At 33.1% G+C, this 16,926-nt stretch overlaps 1 protein-coding gene across 11 annotated transcripts in view; it reads right to left on the bottom strand.

Annotated features, from left to right (window-relative positions):
* The window catches only part of LOC145254910 (F-actin-uncapping protein LRRC16A-like), a 377,977-nt gene that overhangs the window by 144,885 nt on the left and 216,166 nt on the right, over positions 1-16,926 (bottom strand). For all 11 annotated transcript variants that reach the window (XM_080113852.1, XM_080113855.1, XM_080113853.1 and 8 more), the window contains exons 11-14: positions 12,539-12,729; positions 11,137-11,214; positions 8,489-8,676; positions 1,532-1,683 (exon numbers count right to left, since the gene is read on the bottom strand). In XM_080113852.1, coding sequence (XP_079969978.1) covers positions 1,532-1,683; positions 8,489-8,676; positions 11,137-11,214; positions 12,539-12,729 — 609 coding nt within the window. The remainder of the gene's footprint in view (positions 1-1,531; positions 1,684-8,488; positions 8,677-11,136; positions 11,215-12,538; positions 12,730-16,926) is intronic.

Genomic DNA, 16,926 nt, shown 5'->3' with positions numbered 1-16,926 from the left:
AGTTTGGTTCATTTTCTAATTTTGTAAGGACTCTGCGCCTGATATCCGCATCTTTTCCCAAGGTTAACCCTTGTGCAAACACAAGACATTTAAAATTGTCTGCTGTTAGTTCAGACAACTTAAAGTCATCACAGTGTTTGTTCACTACAGCTGCATAGGTGGCAAAATCGTCATTATCGTCTTTTACCACATTCAAACATCTCCAACGCTTATGACAAAGAGACGTTTTCGGCAAGAAAAGTTCTGTTAACAAATTAACCGTCTCATTGAATGATAAATCTGCTGTTTTTCGAGGCAAGATGTAATCCATGAATTTATCATGCTCAGCCATTTCCAATTTTCGTAGTAGAAGTCTGGTTTTCTTTTGATCAGACCAGTTGCTGCAGTCAATATTAAAAAAATCTTCATAACGCTGAAAATATGCTGCAAATGATTTTTCCTCTTCCTCGTATTTAAAATTGTCTATCGCGGTCCATATTGTATTCTGAGAAAATGCTGAATTGCTTTCCGTGTTCGCATTATTCTTAACAATTTCTGTAAGCAATTCCTCTGTTCGTAATTGACGTTCGGCTAACTGTTTTTAACTTCCTTTTGCTGTTCCTCGGTTCGTATTTGACATTCCGATAACTGTTTTTGCAATTCTTTTTGCTGTTCCTCAAATCGTATTTGACATTCAGTCCAGTGTTTTTCGGATTGTGACTGACGCTTTGCAGCATCGATATGCAACTTGGTCAAATGTTCCAACACCATTTTCAATTCGTCCATTTTGCTTTGTCAGCATTAACAATTTCAAAACGTTCGCTGAATTTTACAAAACCATTTTATTCTTTCTTATTTCTTCCTTCAGACAATAAAACGAACAGAAAAAATATAAATATATAAAAAGTTCATTGTGTAACGAAAAAAAAAAAAAAAATCAAATGTATATTTTTCTCCATAGAAAAAAAAAAAAAAAAATGCCTGATTTTAGCAGCGAAAACCACAAGTGATGAATTCTTTTTCCAAAAGTATAAAAATTTACCTTTCTAAGTCGTGATGAACCTTTTTCTTTTTGCAAAAGTACAGCGTTATCTTTAAAAGTCATGACAAACTTTTTTCTTTTCAACTCTAATTTTTTCCCCCGTAATGATCTGCGTTTTTTTTTTTTTTCTAGTTACCGTGAACCTTTCAGTTGCAAGTGTTTAGACACTTCCTTAGGCTTGATAACATTTGAGTCCGACGTCGTTAGTATTTTTAGAATACTATTTCAACGTGAGTATTTTTTTTCAATGTCGTTACTGGTTTCCGTGCAAAAATAATGTTTTATATAGTTGAACGCCAAAAGACATTATTTTTGCACCCACCTAATATATATTACAAAACAGTATCATCATTATTCAAATTATTAATTTGACTAGTAATGGCTTTATTAGAACTTTTTGAATGCATTTCACAAAAATAAAGTGAGTATCAAGTTTTGATGAGTTTAGAATTATTTGCCAAGGAAAATGGATCTACAAGATTGAATTGTTACATCAATAAAACAACTTACGGTTGTTGCTGATATCAAGACTTGTTAAATTGGTCATGTAAGCTATTATTGCGTCAATTTCATCGGAAGAATTGCTGACTAGCTCATTGCTACTAAGATCAAGGTGTAAACTGTTGATATTTGGGTTGCTTGAGATGCCAAGAAGAAGTTCTCTGCAAAAGAAAAAAAAGAATTCATTAATTAACAAGTAAAAAATTCTTTTAAATAAAAGTGAAATGGTTGTTTGGTTTTTAAAGAATGAATGAGTTTTGGAGTTAAGAAATGTAGAACAGTTGAGACAACAGGTCCAATTCATAGGAGAATGCCAAAGAAAACATGGAAGAAATGATAAGAATGGACTTGAAAGACGGAGGGATAAATAAAGACCTGGCAGAGAATCAAAGTTTTGCCTAACTAAATTCAAATAAATAAGTCCCATTAACACAGCCAATAAAAATCCAAGGTCTCCATCTGCCTGGAACAACTGAATGGCAACCCCTAAAAAAAAAAAAAAAAAAAGAAAAAAAAGCAAAGCTGTTTTGCCTTAGGAAAACCAGTATCCCCTTCTCATCTCATGGAATCTTTTCATCCCTAATTGATTCAACCATTCAGAAGATATTCACTGGAGATAACCAGGCATGTCAAACACGCGGCCCACGGGCCACATGCTCCCCATTATAGACACGCTTGCGGCTTATACTAATGATTCTTGTTGATAAATGTCAGTTTTGAATTTATGTATAATGCATTTTTTGCTATTGTATTGAAATAGATGAAGATTGTAAAAATTTTTCATTATATTCTTTTGCTGAACTACATGCACACTATTCATTGAATTTGTCTATGTTCCTAAATTGAAAAAAAAAAAAAAATGAAAATAGAAAAAAAAATGTTATTTAATGTGTTCAACTTTTGCAGCCTTCATGATAATACAAATCGACTCCTATGGCCCTAAGGGGACTTTGAGTTTGATATGCTCGAGCTAGATAGTCTCCATTCAAAGTGGCTTATCAGCTGATAATCTTGGACATCATTTTTCTCAGATCAGTCTCAGCATGATCTACGTTCAATGACACTTTACTTCAAATAAAGAAAACATCTCTTTAGTGACCAGACTAACCAGATATTTTCAATTCATTTCTTCCTTTAGTCAAGCATCTACCACTTGCAATGTCTGCCACTCAAATGTACTACCAAAACATGCTGTGCATTGCATGTTTACATACTTAAGATGAATTGTTGGGATTTTGCCCAATTAGATTTGGTAGTTTTATGGCGTATTAATCGTTTACAGGCTATTTAATACCAAATTCAGAAATTCAGGAAAAAGTTTTATGCTTTAAGTTGCTTATATCTTCAAATATTTATTAATTTATTTTCATTTTATTTATTTTTTTTTTTTAATCATGTTCATTCCAAACAAGGTGTATTGCCACTTGGATGTTACTATTTGGGACCTTGTTTAGAGGAAATGAGCGAGATTTCAGTTTACATTATGTTTAAACTTCTGCATGTCAGTACAGTCAAAGAAGCGGTGAGCAGGAAGGGAATTCCAAAGTCCAGCAATCCAAGGGAAGAAGCTATTAGAGTAGAAGGCTTTGTGGCATCTTGCGATGCCAGAAATAAAGGCGTGGGATTTTGTTGATAAAAAGGTTTGTCGAGGGTGTGTACGTTGATGGGGCACAACTACAATGAGCACATGCCATTAAAAATACTTGTAAAACAGGCAAAGGGATGCAACATTCCGGTGATGGGATGGGTTTGAGCTTGGTGCATTTTAGGTCAGGAAGTCAGTATCTTCAGACAGCCTGATTTGGTAGCACCAGATGCTCTAACAGGTATTACTACTCCGGGCCAAAATGAATTAGGGAGCAATAGTAACAAAGTGGCACATTCTCTACAGCCCCCAAATGGGATCTCACCACTGAATGTCTATTAATGTCCAAGAAATATATGGAAAATATGACAATGGCAGAAGAAACAGAACATACAATTTAAGATTGATAAGCTTAAGAGAAAAAGAGACAAAAAGTTTGATAATCATAGTATCATCATACAAAAGGTGGATGATTAATTTTAATACATCCAAAATGAAGCTTCTATCTTTTCATCATAAACGCTCAGATTTCCACTTGACCGCAATCAATATGATATGATATCTTGTCTCAAAGAAACTCATTGCTTTGACAAGCATCTGGGTCAAACCTTCACTCATGACCTGAAATGGAAAACTTAAATCAGTTGCCAAGGTAGGCAGAAAAATGGTTGTGGCATTTTACCACTCCAGAAGCTTCCGCTTCCTGTATAATAAGAGCCAGATTCATCCTAAAATGGAATACTATCACCACATCTAGGCAGAAGCTGCTTGGAGCATCCTATTCTGCCTTGACAAAGTACAAAACCGGCTTTGAAACCTAGTAGGTTATATCCTTTTCTCTTCTTTGTAACCTCTTTCCCACAGAAGAGATATTGTTGGTTGGTTGGTTGGTTGTTTTTGTTTTACGGCATATCAACCCTTTCGGGTTATTTAATGCCGAATCCAAAGATTTTGAAGAAAATTTTTTTTAATAGAATATATTTGTTGTTTTCATGTCGGTTTCTATTTAACCCATAGTTGGGACCCTAACAGGTACTACCACTCCGGGTCAGAGTGGACCTGGGAGCAATGGTAATTAAAGGGTGGCTCCACACTCTCCAAAGTCCACAAGCTGGGGCCTCACCACTGGATATAGTTTAAGGTCATATCCAGGACCCCCATTGAGGGACTTTTACCCTCTGCAGGGGGACAGTCGGTGTATTCTAATGCCCCACCGACAGGGCCGAAGAGATATTGTGAATCTGTCTCTGCTCTATTGTCATTTTCATGATAAATGCTCATCTGAGCTTCAATCTCTAATCCCCCCACCCCCTACCAAATATTAAAAAACAAAAAAAAAAAACACTCGTCTAGTTACAAGCACTAGCAACAATTTCTACCCATTCTCTAGTTGTGCCTAAATCTTATAACAAATTCTATGAACAAAACTTCTGCCCTAAAACTGTTCGCCCATGACACCCTGTTTCACTGGCCTCTTTTACAGCTTACTACAATATGATCATCTTAAAGTCCAATGTAAAGAAGTTTTTGTTGAGCCATTCTCTTAAATAATCAAATTATACCCAATTTTCATCATTAACGATTATTATGCTGTTGTGCTGGTGATCACCATACACTCCTTAATCTTTTTCCTCAAGTGGTCTTTGGACCTTAACTCATGATTCCCTTGTAAAAAAAAAAAATCTGCTGTATTTATGCGAGTTGCTATTATTGTCCAAATAGCAGTTTTTAAGTTCTTTCATACAATTCTGTAAAGATATATGAATGAGGAGGAAAAATTTTTGGAGGTGGTAGTAGTTTGTTTTACATTGGTTTAGAAGATTTCTCAGACGTGGTGAAAGCTATAACAAAGAAAGGGCCTTTTTCAAATGCATACAGAATCTGAATGGATAGATGGATGGATGGGTTATTTAACCAGCATATCAACCTTTGTGGGTCATTTAATACTGAGAAGGTTATTTTGTTATGTTTGTTTGTTGTTTATTAGGTAATGTGATTTTGCTGGAAAGGTTGTTTGGTTGTATTTTGTTTGTTATTTGGGTTTTAAGTTTTTCTGAAGTGGTTATTTGGTTATGTTTGTTTATTGTTCATTAGGGTTTTAGATTTTGTTATATAATCTTGTTTCTCTTAGGAATTGCAGGATATTGCCAGGGTCCACTCCGTGAAAAAGATCTTTTAGACTACCTTCACGGTAGTACCTCATTCGTACCTGCTGGAGATCCATGCAGTCTATCAGGATATGTTTCACCGTGTAAAGCTCATGACATGACACACAGAATGGGGCCTCTTCGCCTTTTAACAGGTACGAGTGAGTGATCCTGGTGTGTCCTATTTGAAGTCTTGCCATTACTGTTTCTTCTCTTCTTGTCTTCTCCCAGCTAGAGGTCCCACTCTCCGTTATTTTCCCGAGGTTGGGCTTCACCTGCTGGAGCTTGTTATTCTTGCAGTCATTCCATGACTCCTGCCACTTGGAAGTGATGTATTTGTTGATTAGTGGTTTGTAATCAGTGTGAGGTACTTTTGTATTGCTGATATTCATTTTTAAAGATTTTTTTGCTGCTGTATCAGCTTTTTCGTCGCCTTTGAGTCCTATGTGGCTGGGAATCCAGCAGAATACGATGTCAGTGTTTTTGGAAAGGGAGGTGATTTTTTCCAGGAGGTTTATGATTAAGGGGTTGTTCAAGTTTTTGTTATGTAATGACGTTAAGACTGAAAGTGAATCATATAGTATTAAGTATTTGTTTGACTTGGTTTTTTGGATAATGTCTAAAGCTAGGTCTATGGCTGTTGATTCAGCACTAAAAATTGAGCAGTTGTCTGGGAGACGTTTTTGTAGTATAATGTTGTTAGATATGGTTGCACTTCCAGCTTTGTTTAGTTCTTTGGAGCCATCTGTGTAGATGTGTGTCCAGTTTTGATATTGTTCTAATATATTATTGAAGTTATTTGTATAAGTTAGGGGATGTGTGTTGGATTTAGAAGATTTTGTTACATTCTTGAGTTTTAAATTTACCGATGGCTGTTTAATTAGTCAATGTGGAGATTTTGGTTTGAGGGAAACATGGATTTCTGTGGTATCTATTTGGGCTTCTGTAAGAAGGTCTTTTATACGTAGGCTGTATGGTTTAATAATATTTTCTCTCCCATTGAAGAAGTTTGTGTGTTGTGGGTGGAAAACTCAATTGTTTGCAGGGTTTGATGGACATGATGAGAGTTTTAATTTACACCTTTGCTAGTGTTCAATGTTCTGTAGGGGTAGGTTTTTATTTTTCGATCATTGAAAAGTTTCCATTTGTAAATTTCAGTTGCTTGTTTCTGGTTTGTTATTTCGATTAACAGTGTGCCACTTTTTTGTTTTTTTACAGTTTTTGGTTTGATTCCTTTTGATAGTATTCTTTCTATTTTGAAAGGAGACATTTTTGTTATTTGTTCTCCTTCAATTGTTTCTATTACAAAAAATCTCGGGAAGGTTTGTTTGTTTATTTCAGTTTCTGAGTCTGAGCTAGTCAGATCAGAAACTTCTGAATGACTTCTTTTTTGAGGCTTATAGTGGGCCATTTTTGTAGTTTGTAATTTTTCTTCTATCGTGCTCCTCACCCACCCCGGAGCCCTATATGGGAGGTGTTGGAGGGGGGGGGACCCATTCGCTCCAACAGCAACAGGGATATACGGGAGGTATACTCGTCTCATTTGTGGACCTAAGCACCTGCAGTTCGTCCATTTTTACTAAAAAAATTTTTTTTTTTTCAAAAGCCTCTTTTTAGTAAGAATATTTGTTTTTAAGCCGTGATAAGACCATTTGTCCAGCGAGTTGATTGACCCATGAGCTACCGTTTTCTAAATCTGTTTATTGTAAAAAGGTGGGGAGTGCGAGTGGATTTTCTTGTTATGTTAGTCAGGTTTAGAGCTTGACGTGACCAGCCGATTGATTGGATCGGGCCCGTCCAACCGCCCGTCTAGCCCAGTACGAGGCCAAAGTGGAGTGTTGCAACTGATACCTTTGTTTTCCCTAGGTATTAGTTACTCAGCCACCAGGATCCCTTTCCTAGGCATCACGGGTTGCTATCCACGGCCAACAGGTGGCCCCATTCAGAGGTTTTTACTCTCTGCAGGGGGGAAGTCGGTGTATTCTTATGCCCCACTGGGTAGTAGGGATAGAAAAAGAAAGGAGAGTGGAGGGGGAGGGCTGTTGCTTTTGTTTTTATTTTTGCAGAACATAATTAAGTTTTACAAAGGAGAATAGAAAACAAAAACAGAAAATCGATGTAGGGCATTTCGTCTCAGGAAGCCAATAGACAACCTGATCTGGTAGCACTAGTACAAAATTTGGTCAAGCTGCTTTTGGCCATAGTTACAAATGAGGAATATTAAAGGGAGGTGACTGAACGTCTTAACAGTGAACAGTTTGGGTGTTTCTTCATATAACATTCCTTGATAAATAGATTAAATAAAATTCTAATACTAGGAAATACATAATTGTTATGGTGCTTGAAAATGGAAAAGCAAATTTTATGGAAAACAATCCAATAATTTTTGTATTATTTAAAATATTTACAGAGTCTGCTGTTTTTTTACCAGACTCCCAACCACTGACGTAGGAAAACCAGAGTTGACAATTTTAAGCTACTTTCCCCATGAAGGCAGAGTTAAACACAAAGTTGTTTTAAGGCAAATTTGAAATTGGGACAAAAATAATAATTGCATCAGTCTAGAAAATAATTTTTATTTTTGTCCCAATTTAGAGTACCCGTATTTGGGAAACTGGATCCAGAAGTCCTTCTATATTAAAAAAGAAAAAAAAGAAAAGAAAAATCTGTATGATGTACATACCTGTGATGAAATAAAAATATATTCCAAAATTTATGTAAATTTATCATGTAGCTTTATTTTTATAAAGAAAATTTTAAACAATGGGAATTCATAGACATTGCAATATAAATCTAACGAGTTTGAATTATTGAGTTATCTCCCTTTCTTTTTCCTTAGCGTGTTTTCAAAATGACAGACAAGACAGCCAAAATGATTTTTTTAATTAAAAACAAATGAAACTACTTCTTCAATTTACATGATATTTAGAATGTATTTTTTATTTCATCACAGGTATGTACATCATACTGATTTTAAATTTTTTTTATTTATTTATTTTTTTAAATATAAGAGAAATTCTGGACAAGAATTAAAAAAATTTTGCAGGATTTCTAGTCCAAATTTGTTTTGTAAAAACTCTGCAGCTGCGATGCGGATCATTTTCAGCTGATTTTTCATCTTTGAGATGTGGTGCCTGAAGTCATCGTTTTTAAACCAACCCTCCTTCACCATAATGAATCTTGCCCCTCACCTCACCATTAGGAATTAAGGGCATAAAAACAATAGTTACTTACTTTACACTCTCCATGGGTAATTTGCACTGAGAAAGATTTAAATCAGACAATTGATAAAAGCTGGAAAATAACTGCTTCCAGGATTGTGGAATGGTTACGTCTTTTAGTTTCTTCAAAGTAAATGGATTCCGTGAGAGATTGAGGTGGGTCATGTGCTGTGTGCAACCACGCACTAGAGCGGCAGATAACTGCAATCAGAAAAGGAGAAATAAGCTTAAAAAAAAAAAATCATCCCAAAACTTTAATTACTGTTTATTTGTCAATCTAATCAATGTCAGTGTTTCAGGCAAGTTATATAAGAAAAAAATATAAAATTCATTGAAATTTATTAACATTTTTGTTTTCATTCACATCACTATCATTATATATATATATATATATATATATATATATATATATATATATATATATATATATATATATAAAATGAATATAAGTGTACAAATAAACTATTTTACAACATTATTTATTTATTGGTAGTGTTCCCAATATTCGGTCAATAATGATTCAGCATACAATCATTTCAGCGACTACTTAGAATTATCATAATGCTCTTATTTTTTGCATATGCATATTTCAAATCATCTCATCAGTGCCTTTCACTAAGTTCATAAAGAGAGGTTCAGTGAGAGTATCAACATTTTGTACTTTTTTTTTTTTTATAAGGATCTTAGATTTATAGATCACAAGACAGTGACATATTTATCACACTTGCACCAGTTACAAACACCAAGGCAATCATAATAAAAATATTAATGACAATGATAATGATAAAGCTTATGAAAATTGTAAGAATAGTTGTAACAATATTCACAATAGTGGTCACCATAATGGCAACTATACTAATAGCTAAGCCACTCACAGGAGTGAATCCAATAATAGTTATATACATATATTATGGTGCTAAATTTTTGAGATGAGGATTGAGTATTTGTATTATTTGAATTTTTCTGACTATTATTCTCATCTTGAGTATTATTTGCACAATATTCCAATCAATGTAACCTCTGACCTTTTTCAGGTATATCTTGTCAAATTTGGGAATCTCAACGGAATTTCAAATGGAGCCCTTCAATCCATGGGGGTATAATGCTTTTGTTCTATCAACCATGACTGTGTAGAAGTTCTAAGTAATTCACAATTATTTAGGAATTATAACTTTTATAACTAAAACTTTTCAAGTACTTTATCCACTGCACCACAGGTCCTTGCAGTCTTGTCCAATTACTTTTTTCCAAGCTATCCTTGGCCAACCAACCTTCCTGCAATTTAAGGTATCCATGCTTCTATAGGGGTTTATCTAGGAGAATAAACGCTCCATATGACCATACCAGCATAACTGATGTGTCCTAAGGCTAACTTCTATGCTAGGCACATATAATGCTTTCAGCAAATACTCTGACCTAATGTTGCAGATCAATTTAATTATTAATCTGTCATTGAGCTGCAGTCAGGCAAAAGAGGGTTGGATGAGGACTTAGCATTCACTGGCATATAGCAGGACAGTCTTACTATACAACTTAACCTGGACATAGAATTAGCTTGTAATGAGGCCAATTCATTATTATACAGAAAAAAAGGGACTCTACATAAAAAAAATCAATCTGGATTGTGAAAATCCATGAAACATTCACAAACATTCAAACAAGTCAGTTATTTTGTATTTGTTTCTGCTCTTAAAATTTTGGTTTAAATAGTTTTATTGAAAAGGTTCTAAATCTTCAATTATTTTTTGTTTTGTTTGTAAATATATTACTTGTAAAAAACTATTTGCCTGCAACAATGTTAAATGTAATATTCGTTCAAAACATGGTAAAAATATCAATCTAAATTTGGATTTAAAATTGTTTTATTTAAGAAATTATTTATTTTTATTTATTTTTTAAAAAATAAAAACAAATTGTGATAATTTATTATTTATTTTTAAAAATAAAAATATCAATCCAAATTTGGATTTACAATTGTGTAAATATATAAAAAATGCACTCTTGGTTGCAAAAACTGCTTGAATGTACTAAGGTGAAGGTTAAAGTGGTCTGTCCTTTTCTAAGTGAAGCAAACCTGGGGTCCATATTCACTGCATGATCAGGATATTTAAATGCATTAATAGAGATAAAAAAAACTGTTGTATAGCCTTTAAATGTATGCTGTGAAGTGATGTTGATTGCTTCTTGAGGCTAAAATTAGCAACGCTCACTCCAGATACAAAAGTTCATACAGGAAGAAAGACATGGCAACCATTTTAACTTCAGGTATACATTATTGATTTATTAGTGGATCCATTTTCCTTATCTATTAGTTTCTTTTAGATCTAAACTAGCCTGGGTGCCCGGTGTTGCCCGAGTGTTTGGAGGTGTGTGTTGAGCAAAAACAAAAAAGTGGTAGTAGGCAGGCAGGGGCTTGAACCTGTACCACAAAGGAGGAAAAGAACGTGGAAATAAAAACAACATGAAGTATTTGCTGTTGCACCCATCGCCAACCCGGAAGTGATGTAGGTTTAAATTAAGGCTAGACAATCGAAAAGAGGGGGATGACTTTCGAAAATATTGGCGAAAAAAGTGACGCCTCTGTCAAAAAGTGCCCAATTGAACTTTGAACCCTTATAATGCTATGTAACAGAATGTCTAATAAAACAAAAGAAATCTTACCAATTCCAAAGGAATTTCTATGCCTGACAAATCCAAATGAGTCATAACGTTTGGTAAAGATAAAAACTTGTACAGATTCTGTAAAAGATAGAACAAAAAATTATAATAAAATATAAAGAAAGGCCAGATTATAAAAATCTTTAAAAAAAAACTTCAATGATGTACCTGTCATGGACCGAAGATGTCATATTCTAACAATCATGTAAATTGATCAAGTATTTTTTTTTAACTAAGAAAATCAAATTCTACAACAAAATGAGATGTTTTGTTTTGATCCATCATGTTTCATAAGTAAGAGGGGGGGGGCAATTCATATTATTGAGATCTAAATCAGCTTTGTAATGGCTTACAATTTCCTAAAAAAAAAAAAAAAAAAAAAATTGCTAAAAATATCACAAAAAATAAAAATTATTTTTTATAAAAAAAAGGTTTTATACAAAAAAAAAAGCGATTTTTTATACAAAACAAAAAAAAAGGTTTTATACAAAAACAAAAAAAACCCTACTTGATCAATTTACGCCATTTTTTGAATATGACATAAATTCACTCCATAAGTATGTACACCATAAAAATTTAATTGCAATTTATTTTTTTTTTTAAATAGGTTTAATTCTAAATAACCACTGATTATATTAATAGATTAACTCCTTGTTTTATAAAAGTTCAGACATTTATACATAGATCAATCACTCAGCATTCATTTGTGGAAAAAAATAGATCTAGCTATCTTTATTGTGATAATTGCAATTAGACATTGATTAACACAGTTGGGCTTGGAATTACAAACAGTTTTATTCTCAGTCAACAACTCTAGTCTTTCAACACCAGTGCTGCTGCTGCTGTTAGTGTTGCTGTTAAACGAGTTGGATTTCTGTATATAGTTCACAAAGATTGCGCATCAGGATTCTCAGGTTCACATGATGTCCTTGTTAGTTGCAGCTATTTGTTAATCTGCAAGATTTACTTCCAATATCAAAGCTATGCAGTTGCATACAAAGTCAAAGCAAGGAAGGTTTGACAAAGAACATACAAAGGAATGACACAAAAGCATTGAGTTGTGGTTTTGTACCAAAAACATCTTTACTTGTCAGATGTAGAGATTACCTGAAGATGACAGATCCTGATGTTGAATCATCCTGGATTTTTAACAGTCCTATTAGCTAACTCATGCATGCCAATTGCTACAAAGTGCTATTTGATGCTTCATTTTTTTCTTAATAATTGTGACATGCCAATATTATAGCTGTGGTGATTAAGAATAATGGTTCTTGTCCAGAATTTTCATTATATTAAAAAACAGAAAAAAAAAAAAATTAGCAGGACAGTTGATCAGCTAGTTTTGTAATTACAATGATTTATTAAAATAACAACTGAGGACAACATAGAAACCCTTTTTCCTTACCGTGACATCATCTCCTTTAACAGGATTGTCACTAATCTTGAGAGTTTTCAAGGTATTTCTAATCACACTGCTGCCACACATGGTCTCTGCCAATTTGTTAATGCCTTTGCCAGTGAGGCCAGTCTTTGACAAATCCAAGTAGGTCAATCCACGGCTTAATTTACTCAAAGATCCAAGAAAATGAATCACACCTGGAAGAAAAATTTTTTTAAAAAATTATTTCCATACAAAAACCAGAAAGAGAAGAGAAAGAAAACAAATTTCATACAAAAATAGTATTCTATAAAAAAAAATTCATTGGGGTGAGGACTAGTAAACTTAATGGAAGTACAAGGTGGTTCAAAGTATTGTTAGACACTACTAAAGAATAGAAGAACCAGCAATACGGTGCTTGTGTAATATAATGGGATTACAAAAAATGCATTTTATCTAAAATCACAATTATGTACTTATGCATCATGTTGAAATTAGTAAAACTTCTAAAAATTATGAAACCTGATTTATTAAAAGATCTGCTAAAACTATTAAAAAAAAAGAAGATATTAGTTGTCCACCATTTTCTATTCTGAAACAGTGGATTTATCAAAATCATAAACTGCAGTTACCTCCCCAGGATTTTAAGAACTCTTCAACATTAACCAATATGATAAAACTTGATAATTCCAAAAAATTTTTTTACTTATTTTTCTAATCAATTATTTTTCATAATTTTTGGAATTTTTACTAATTTTGACACCACACGCAAATATGTAATCATGTTTTATCCAAAATGCATTTATTTGAAATGTTATTATACTGCACAAGCAGTAATACAACAATGTAGAATAGTTGGTGTGATGAGATACCAAAAATGTAGATATTTTGGAGTAGCATCTAACGGAGTCGACTTGAAATGATAAAAAAGTAACGAGGTTTCATATAAATAATATCAACTACTCTAGGATTAAATCAAGTTTATTTAACAGTTTCATTAACCCAAGAATGTAAGGCAAGTTGGTTTAGCTACATAGCAAGAGAATTGAGTTCCATCTCATCTTGCTACATCAGGGCAAGTGATGAAACTAAGGCTGGACAGAAATAGGAATGTGTTAGCATGCACAGATGAGTTCAAATTACCTAATGTATTTCTAAGCAAGTTTTAACCCGCCTGTTTTAGCCAACCGGACCACAAACAAATCACTATGCAAGAGATTGCGTGTAAATAGAAAAGAAAGCAAATCTCAGTCATGTAGGTGCTACAATGTAAAACTCAGATCCAAGAGTCAGTGTATTTTATTGACATAGTTACAAATCAAAAAGGTCTGTATGAACAGCGTGATTTTTATGGCACAAAATGATGCGCCAAAATGTCATTTTCTGAAACATTTGAACACATTCAGATTAAAACTAGGTCACCTTCTGACACTCATAGAAAAGATGGCCCTCTTCTCTAAAAAAATAAACAAAGCAAGAGGTGAATTACTAGTCAAATGAACCTTTGCCTGACGTGCGACAATTGAATGTAATAAAGGAGTGTGTGAATAACAAAGATCTGATGGGCTAACTAAAAAAATTAGCATCACATGAATATATAAAATCACGCAGTAACATCAATTCCATGCAATAGCTAGTTGAATCCTCACAAGGATGAAACATGGAAAATTCTGGGTAGCTTACTTACAATATATATTTTTAATATGTACTGCTTATCTATCTCCCTCCCTCTCTCTCTCTCTCTCTATATATATATATATATATATATATATATATATATATAAATAATAAAGTGATAAAGATTTTTTTATATATATATAAATAATAAAGTGATAAAGATTTATATATATATATATATATATAATAAAGTGATAAAAACTTTATATATATATATATAAAATTTTTATCACTTTATTATATGTATATATATATATATATATATATACATATAATAAAGTGATAAAAATGTTATATATATATATATATATATATATATATATATGTATGTGTGTGTGTGTATCTGTGTATATGACCATTTAGAAAAAAACAAAATCTATGACATTCATTTTTGAGTGTATCAGTTCTGAGAATTCAATAAGAAAAGTTTCTGCATATGATTATTTTAGAGACAACATATTTTTATTGATAAAAGTGTCACACATACATATATATATATATATATATATATATATATATATATATATATATATATATATATATATATAAGCTACTTGGTTGTAAAATATGCATAAATATTATATTTTAATTAATACAGAAACTGAAATATGTCCATGTGACTACTACGTTATTTTTTCTAAACCATTCATTTCTTGTAAGTAAAAATAAAAAAATACTCAAGCTGAGATCAAAACAAAAACCTAAAGGCAGTGAGTCAAGAATGATTACCATTTGGCTAGACACGCTCTTTAAAATGGTGTTTTCAAACCGATTTATATTTAACATAAGGAATCTGTGATGTGAACCATTCATGAATGCACAATTGTAAAACAGTAAACATAGAAAAATCCGTTGACTCCCACATAACAATTTTTCAATTTTGACCTCTGTTCGAACATGTTCACCCACACATATACACACCCACACACACACGCATATACACATCCTCATATGCACACACACATTCATGTGCATACACACACACACACACCCGAGCTGTGACGTCACTTCCTTTAAAGTGAAAGCCAGACATGCGCACCCAGAACACTAACTCCAGTATAAAAGTCAACAAAACCTGTTAACTTCCCTTTTGCGTCTGGACTAGCGTTCGACCTGTTTAGTCGACGAACTGACCGCATGTTCTAATGTCACTTTCCCTGCTACTGTAATGTGGGGCAAGCGCAAGCACACTTTATAAGCTTTACCTCTCCATGAACTGAATTGACTTTCTCACTCTATCTCCCCTTCACTTTGGCCCATCGACACAGACATGTGCGCAACATTCTACTGAGATTAACCCTTTCTTTCTACAGCCGGCTTGCCACTTTGCGTTTCTCTATGGCATTCCCTTTCCTTCCACGCGCGTAGTCGTCAATGAATGAACATGTATACACCGAAGACTTTCATTTCTCAACAGAAAATAAACGACATGTTTATTTTATTCCAGCATTTGAGTTCTTTGTTCTCTTCATTCAATTCGTTTCATTATTTTTTCTTGAAGTGAGTTAGGGTATTTTATATCCTGGTCCGCAACACCTCTTAGCAGCCCTTTTTTCTGGATTAAAATGGATTAAAAAGTTTTCCACATGTTTGAATAACCTATATACCAAATTTCAAGTCTATAGATTAAACATTTGTTGAGTATATAGGTAGAGAAGTGTCCTTACATATTCTCACTTTTATAGAATACTAACAGTTCAGCCCGGCTTTTCTCAGGCCCTATATACTGTTCATAACTTTATGTGCATGTGTGTGTGTGTGCATATATATATATATATATATATATATATATATATTAAAAAGTTTGACTCATGTCCAGGTAACTTACATCTAAAATTTAAAGTCTTTAGACTCAAAATTGGCGGAGGAGTTTAGTAGAGTCTACAAAGGTCAACTCTTTCAACTTTGATCTCAACCAAATTTTCACCCAAAAGCTGATTAAAAAGCTTGCTACATTTCTGAATACACTTTATGTAAAATTTCAAATATTTAGATCCAAAATTTGTTGAATAGTTTGCTAGAGACCGCAAAGGTCAAATCCTTTGAACTTTCACCCCTTGGTAGCCAAATTTTCGGCCAAAAACTGATTAAAAAGCTTGCTCTATGACTGAATACACTTTATGTAAAATTTCAAATGTTTAGACCAAAAATTGGCTGAGAGGTCAATTTTATTTTTCAACTTTGATCCCTTAACATTTGTTTTGGGCTCAAATCAAGTTAAAAAGTTTGATCCATGTCCAAGGAATCTACATCTATAATTTCAAGTGTTTAGACCCAAAATTGGCATAGGAGTTTGATAGAGTTTTCAAGGGTCAAATCGTTCAACTTTAACCCCTTAACAGCCAAATTTCTGGCCAAAAATCAATTAAAAAGATTTTCCCAAATCTCAATACCCCTTTTGTCAAATCTCAAACCTGTAGGCTGAAAATTGACAGAGTAATTTGGTAGAGAAATGTATACACACACACAGACAATTTCACTTTTATAGATATATAGATAAAATAGATTACACACATATACTGTGTCTTTATTATAGGGCAGGTTACATACTTCCATTTTAAAATGTAAATAAAAAGGGAAATAACTACTATTAAGAAACAAAGGGAGATTACTCGGATTAACTTAATACAAATTGAAGAAAATGCAAGCTTAGAAAAAATGTTTAAATTACGGTTAAAAAACGAAATAAAAATTAGAAAAAAATGTCAAATTACAAAATATACAGGATTTTGCAACTC

Source organism: Euprymna scolopes, chromosome 30 (assembly GCF_053919585.1).
Source record: "Euprymna scolopes isolate OS-2025 chromosome 30, ASM5391958v1, whole genome shotgun sequence".
Classification (NCBI taxonomy): Eukaryota; Metazoa; Mollusca; class Cephalopoda; order Sepiida; family Sepiolidae; genus Euprymna; species Euprymna scolopes.
Note: the sequence above shows the minus strand (reverse complement) of the source record. Positions and strands in the feature narration are given on the sequence as shown.